This window comes from Castanea sativa, chromosome 6, assembly GCF_040712315.1.
Source record: "Castanea sativa cultivar Marrone di Chiusa Pesio chromosome 6, ASM4071231v1".
NCBI lineage: Eukaryota > Viridiplantae > Streptophyta > Magnoliopsida > Fagales > Fagaceae > Castanea > Castanea sativa.
Genome location: NC_134018.1, coordinates 4678820 through 4684629, shown reverse-complemented (window position 1 = coordinate 4684629; position 5810 = coordinate 4678820). Strand labels below are relative to the sequence as shown.

Genomic DNA, 5810 nt, shown 5'->3' with positions numbered 1-5810 from the left:
GACCCATAATTATGTGTATGATTTTAAAAACCAGTATGGTGAAAGAATCGGAAAAGGGACTGAAATACCAATTTTTTGGTCGGACCGGGGTCTGATTGATGGTCGAACCGGTGATGTCATAAATAATTTAATTAATAATTATAAATATAGGAGAAATGGTATGTCCATAATATTTTTACAACAAATCCTAAGTGATAAATTGTTACTGGTTGTTATTATTGGAGCAAAAAAGTAATCTTAGTGTTAAGTTCAAAGTTGAACCAATAATAACTAACCATATATGATTTGTTGTGAAAATATTGTAAAAATGTTGTGAACGTAGCACCTCTTTAAAAATAATTGTGTGGCGTGCAAGTTTTAAGCAAATTAAATTAAGAAATTAAAAACAAAACCCAAAAAGTTCACAACCACATGTTCACTACACAAGTATCCACGTGAATGAACTTTCAAATCTCACATTTATTAAGTTTTATCTCCTCTCTCATCATTCAAAGTTTCAAACATCACAATCTTCTCAAATCTCACATTTCTCTCTTGAAAGTTGAAACACCTAAAGTTAGGCTAGTTCAAAATTTCAAACCTCATATTTTTCCGATTTTTACAGTCGCATTGTTGCCATCAACAACCAGCAAGGAATCTCCTCTACAGCAAAAACAGTACTCTTCTCCTCTAATCTTAGTTCTCATCGTCATCTCCTCTTCTTCGTTGTCTTCTTCTTTATTTATTTATTTATTTTCTCTTCACCGAGGCTTAGCTTCATAACATTGGTAAATCTCATGTTTTTGGGTCACTGTGGGTATCTTAGGCTTCACCGCTTCAAAATTAAAACCTCTCTTTTTAAATCTAAAACAAGATCTCTCTTTTTAATTTTTTTTTTAGGTTAAAAAACACAACAGCTGTAGTATTTATGAAGAAGTGCTAAAACCGGTTTAACTGCACCGATTTCCAGTTACGTCGGTTGAACTGGGGATTTGCATTGTTTTCCCGATTTTTCCTTCATTTTCGGTTTTAAATAATAACCGGACCAGATTAAGGTCCAGTTCCCAGTTGAACTGGCCATTCCGGTCCGGTTTTTAAAACCTAGGTTATGTGAGAGAAGGGAGTATGTGGTACTCTAAGAGTACCCAATAATTACCCCCTTTTGGTAGCTTTTATGTTTGGATTTACAATTTTAACTAAATAAATATGGACAAAATTTAGCTACAAAATTGGTTATAACCTTATGCTATAACTTTACCTAATATCTTTTTATTGGATGTGATTTTGACAAATCCACAACTGGATTATGTCTTCTTATTATATACTCCATGCTTGCAAATTTTCTAGAAAATTAGAGATCAATAGTTATATTATTAGTAAATTGTTTAAATTGCAACTTTTTGGAGTTTAAAATTATGCATAAATATAAGTTTATAGATCATCTAGTAAATAATATCCTATTGATACAAAATTTGACATGTTTATTAAGAACGTAAAGAACATGCAATTCAATGATTAGATTTTCAAAATTTGTAGTAATATTTATTTTATTGAGTAAGATTGTAGCTTAAAGCTACAGCCAATTTTGTAACTAAACTTTATACAACAAATATATATTAGATATGAACTCGATCTACTCTAAGAGCCAACATATTTATTTTCACCAAGTTTTACCTCTTTAAGAGCATCTCTAATAGGCTAGCTAAAGTCATTTTTTGGAATGCACTCCAAAAAAATCAACTCTAACAGTCTCTTTAAAATACAAACTTTTCCAAAAAGTTTTTTTAGAGTTGCTACAGTATCTCTCTTGAAGAAGAAAGTACTGTAGCAATTACTACAACAACCCTAAGCATTTTTCTCACTTAAAATAATCTACACTCAAATCAATTTGAATAACAAAATTTAGCACAGTAAATTAAAATTTTAGCATTTATTTCAACCTCAACGGCTACAAAGACACCAAAACACAATAAAACAAAATGCAAAATGCAAACGAATCACAAAACACAATCTTTATCATAAAACTAATGAAATTAGAACAAATATTTAAAATAAAAAAAATCTAACCCATCTAGGCTGCATGAGGTTGGCGAGAGGATGTGGACAAGTGGTGGAGGCAGAGAAGGCGATGGAGGATGAAGACTATTTCTCTCTCCCTTGGTGAAGCATAGTGGTGATTACCCCTATGTGTGATGAGAAGATGAATGACATGTTTTAGTGTTTTTACTGTGTGTTTGGCAAAAATTAGTTTTGCTAACTTATTTTACTATTCAACTTATTTTTACTACTATTCATAGGCTCTACTGCACTTTTTGGTACTATTCATGGGTTCCACTGTACTATTTCAGCTATTTTTTACTTTTATCTACAGTACTTTCAGTAAAAAGTTTTCAGTTTCAGTAAAATAAGCGGATCTCAAACCAATGGTGGCGCCACCTTATGGTCAGGATGGTCCTAGGACCACCTTGACTTGAAAAAAAAAAAAAAAATATATATATATATATATATATAATTTAAAATTTTATATTTATTTACCTTTAAAAAAAATTTTGGGACCACCCTGAATTTTTTTATTCCAATAAAATTAAATTTTGGTCTATAATTTGAGCAACTTAACAATATATTGGGGTATTTCAAGCAAAAAGGAAAAACTCAAAAAAAAAATTGAACTAAAATCTTTTAAAAAAAATTATAATAAAACTACTATAGGCTAGGTAGTGACTTGATTCCTTCGACTAAGCACACTGCCCAATACAACACAATTTTCAACATTTTATTATTATTTATTATAGTATTATTTTTCCTCACCAGACATATATTACTTATTTCTCATTTTTAATTATTTTTTCTTATTTATTCTTAACCATACATGTTTTCAGTTTCCTCGATTTTTACACTCATACTTTTAAATTTTATCACATCTTCATCTACACTTTTACATCTACATTTTGCCTTCCTTGTTCATAATTTCTGTATCTTCTACTAGTACCAGTGTGGCAGTACCTCTTCCCTTTGACCCATAATATGCTGTGTTGATTTTGCAGTAGTATCCTTAGCCAATGTGCTTAACTGTTAAAGTTTGTTGATCCCAATATTTCTGTTACAGGTTGGTGATGGGCTGGATAAGATTCTTAGAAGGTGGAAGGAATTTTGATTGCATAAATCATCCTAACACGGTAAGAACAGGAGCTGGTATGGTTATTTAATTGTCTCCAATTAAAATATGTCTGAACAGGTTCTATTGCAGGCTTACGCCATCCCTGTTCAAGTTGAAGAAGTCCAAGGTATCCAATTACTAAGATAATATGCGGGACAATTTAGACCAATCTATGTTTATAATTGATGCAGGCATTGGCAATAAGATTTATCTATTTTTTTCCTATGCATTAGGTGCAAGGATTTTTTATTGTATAGTAGATAATTGAAATTTTCCTAATTCTTGCATGTAGACATTATCAGTGTTGCTGACTACATTCTAGTTGTGGAGAAGGAATCAGGTAAGCAATTATACTGGTAATACTTATAGGAAGCACAACTTCTAAGTCCTAACATACTTCCTTTTGACTAAATTATTAATGATATGCAGTATTTGAGCGATTAGCTAATGACCAGTTCTGCAATACAAACTGTTGCATTGTCATCACTGTAAGCTCTTCCTTAAATCATTAGGCTCATTTCAAAATCCTTTTTGACCATTTTTTTCACAGGGAAGAGGCTATCCAGATATCCCCACTAGAAGGTGGAAACTTTCACTTTTATTTTACAATGTTTCTCATCATATTGCCATATATGTCACCTATCTTTTTGTTTTCATGTATCTATTTGGGATTTCTGTGAATATATGCATTTGTACCAATAGGTTTTTGCGGCTGCTCATTGAAAAGTTGTGTCTACCTAACTATTGTTTGGTTGATTGTGATCCAAATGGCTTCGACATTCTGACCACATATCAGTTTGGTTCAATGGTTAGGTTTATTAAATTGTTAATGATATTGTTGTTTATATATCATACTCTTGAGCAAGCTAAACAACATATATACTGGCAACTAGGAGTCTAGGACCGTGTATATGAAACTCTAAGAAGCATGTAAATTTCCAATTTTTTTGAAAAGTTGACAAGTATTTTTTTGTCCTCTTACACATCTATTTTGTTAGTAAATGGCCTATGATGCAAAGCAACTGCGTTGCCCAGAGGTATGCTCGCTTGGAGTTTTTCCTTCGGATCTGAGAAATACTGTCTTCCACAGCAATGTTTCCTTCCTCTGACAGCAGAAGGTGAGAGATGATACTCGTAGTGTTTCAGATTGGTTTTCTTATGTTTGTAGTCTTCTGCCAAGGTTCTTGATATTCCTGCCAGACAAGAAGAAAGCTGAAGCTATGCTAAATAGATGCTACCTGCAAAGAGAAGTCCCAAGATGGAGGTAAAATTCTGTAAAAATAACCTGTCATTCTTCTGTTATCCTTGTTTGCCTGGACTACACAGATTCTGAAGTTTTACTTTATCATGAAAGGTTGGAACTAGAGTTGATGCTGCAAAAAGGGGTGAAATTTGAGATTGAAGCATTGTCCGTGCATTCACTATCCTTTTTGTCAAAAGAGTACGTAACATCTAAGATTCAAGGTGGAGTGCACATTTAACTCGTCTGAAATTTTCAGTGTACGTGCTACCATCTGGGAGAACATTTATATGATATCTGCAAGATTTAAAAGTTAAAACATGATCTTTAAACATTGTTTTATAGGTATAGGAAGAAGTCTTGTCAAATAGAGCCCAAGTACTCTCTTTTGGATCCAAGAAACGGCCTTTAGAGATCTTTTTTCCTTTTAGAAGATACAAGAGCGAAACACAACCTATTGATATTGGAAGAGCCAAAAGAGTCTTACAATGTATCATTTCTGGGTCCAATGAAATTTTTAGGTATAGGAAGAATTCTTATCAAATAGAGATATCTTCTCACAACCATCTTTCAATTGTTAATACGATATATAAGAATCAATACTAAAAATAGTATTACACTCTTGATCGCGAAATATCAATTGCTTGTTGAACCCTATGAATTGAAAATAAGATGCTCCAAATTTGAGAGTCCAAAAGTTTTATAATACATTATTGATGGGGAAAAAATGTGAATGAAAGATCCCATTCATTGTTTTGGAGCATCATCTAATAACAGTCAAGTAAATTGCTAACAACCTTCAAAGGAGAAAAGAAGAAAAAGAAAAAAAGGATTTTGGGAAGGGTTTGGATGTGGCAAACAGAAATCATTACTTGAGCAAAGCATCAAAAACCTTCAAAACTTTATGCTAGTAGGCTGGCTGATTTTTTTTTTTAATTATTCAAGAATTGGGGGTGGAGGATTTAATGTTGGTTGTCTCTATTGAAATATCATGAGGTGATAATTAGTTTGAGTTTTAAGACTCCTGACAGTTTGCTGATTTAAATCAATAAAATAATGTCATCGGTCTTTGGTTTAAAATTAAACCAACTGGCTGGGTTCTTTTAATCTTGTTCATCCAATCTAAAAATGGAATAAGGATTAGATTAAATAATAATAATAAATAAATAAGCAATGGATTTCTTTTTATCTTTTTTGTGATAAAAATTATTGGTTTTCATATGGATACTATTTACATGTTGCTTGGCCATGTAAAAAATATTGGATTTCAATATTTTATTTTAATAAAAATAAAATAAAAATGAGCGAAAATGCACTTTTGGTCCCTACATTTTGGATCAGTTCCCATTTTGGTCCTAAAATTGATTTCATATTAATGTCATCTCTACAAAAAGAACATTGTTTTTAAAATGGTCTTTGCCGTCAGCCAAACAA

The 5810-nt window shown here is 31.8% G+C and overlaps 1 protein-coding gene across 1 annotated transcript; it reads left to right on the top strand.

Moving 5' to 3' along the window:
• Positions 1-2059: 2059 nt before the first annotated feature.
• Positions 2060-4966, top strand: LOC142639315 (meiotic recombination protein SPO11-1-like). The gene is made up of 9 exons (XM_075813518.1): positions 2060-2139; positions 3086-3155; positions 3227-3263; positions 3429-3476; positions 3566-3624; positions 3687-3718; positions 3839-4400; positions 4491-4600; positions 4722-4966. Exons 1-7 carry the CDS (start codon positions 2060-2062, stop codon positions 4035-4037), a joined length of 525 nt encoding a protein of 174 aa, XP_075669633.1. The 3' UTR covers positions 4038-4400; positions 4491-4600; positions 4722-4966.
• The last annotated feature ends 844 nt before the right edge of the window (positions 4967-5810 follow it).

Excerpts from the sequence above, each read along its gene's own strand:
- LOC142639315 (XM_075813518.1), top strand. The coding sequence starts at position 2,060 with ATGAGGTTGGCGAGAGGATGTGGACAAGTGGTGGAGGCAGAGAAGGCG. Across the intron at positions 2,140-3,085 it reads GACTATTTCTCTCTCCCTTG|GTTGGTGATGGGCTGGATAA; the intron begins GTGAAGCATAGT and ends TTTCTGTTACAG. Across the intron at positions 3,477-3,565 it reads AGTTGTGGAGAAGGAATCAG|TATTTGAGCGATTAGCTAAT; the intron begins GTAAGCAATTAT and ends AATGATATGCAG.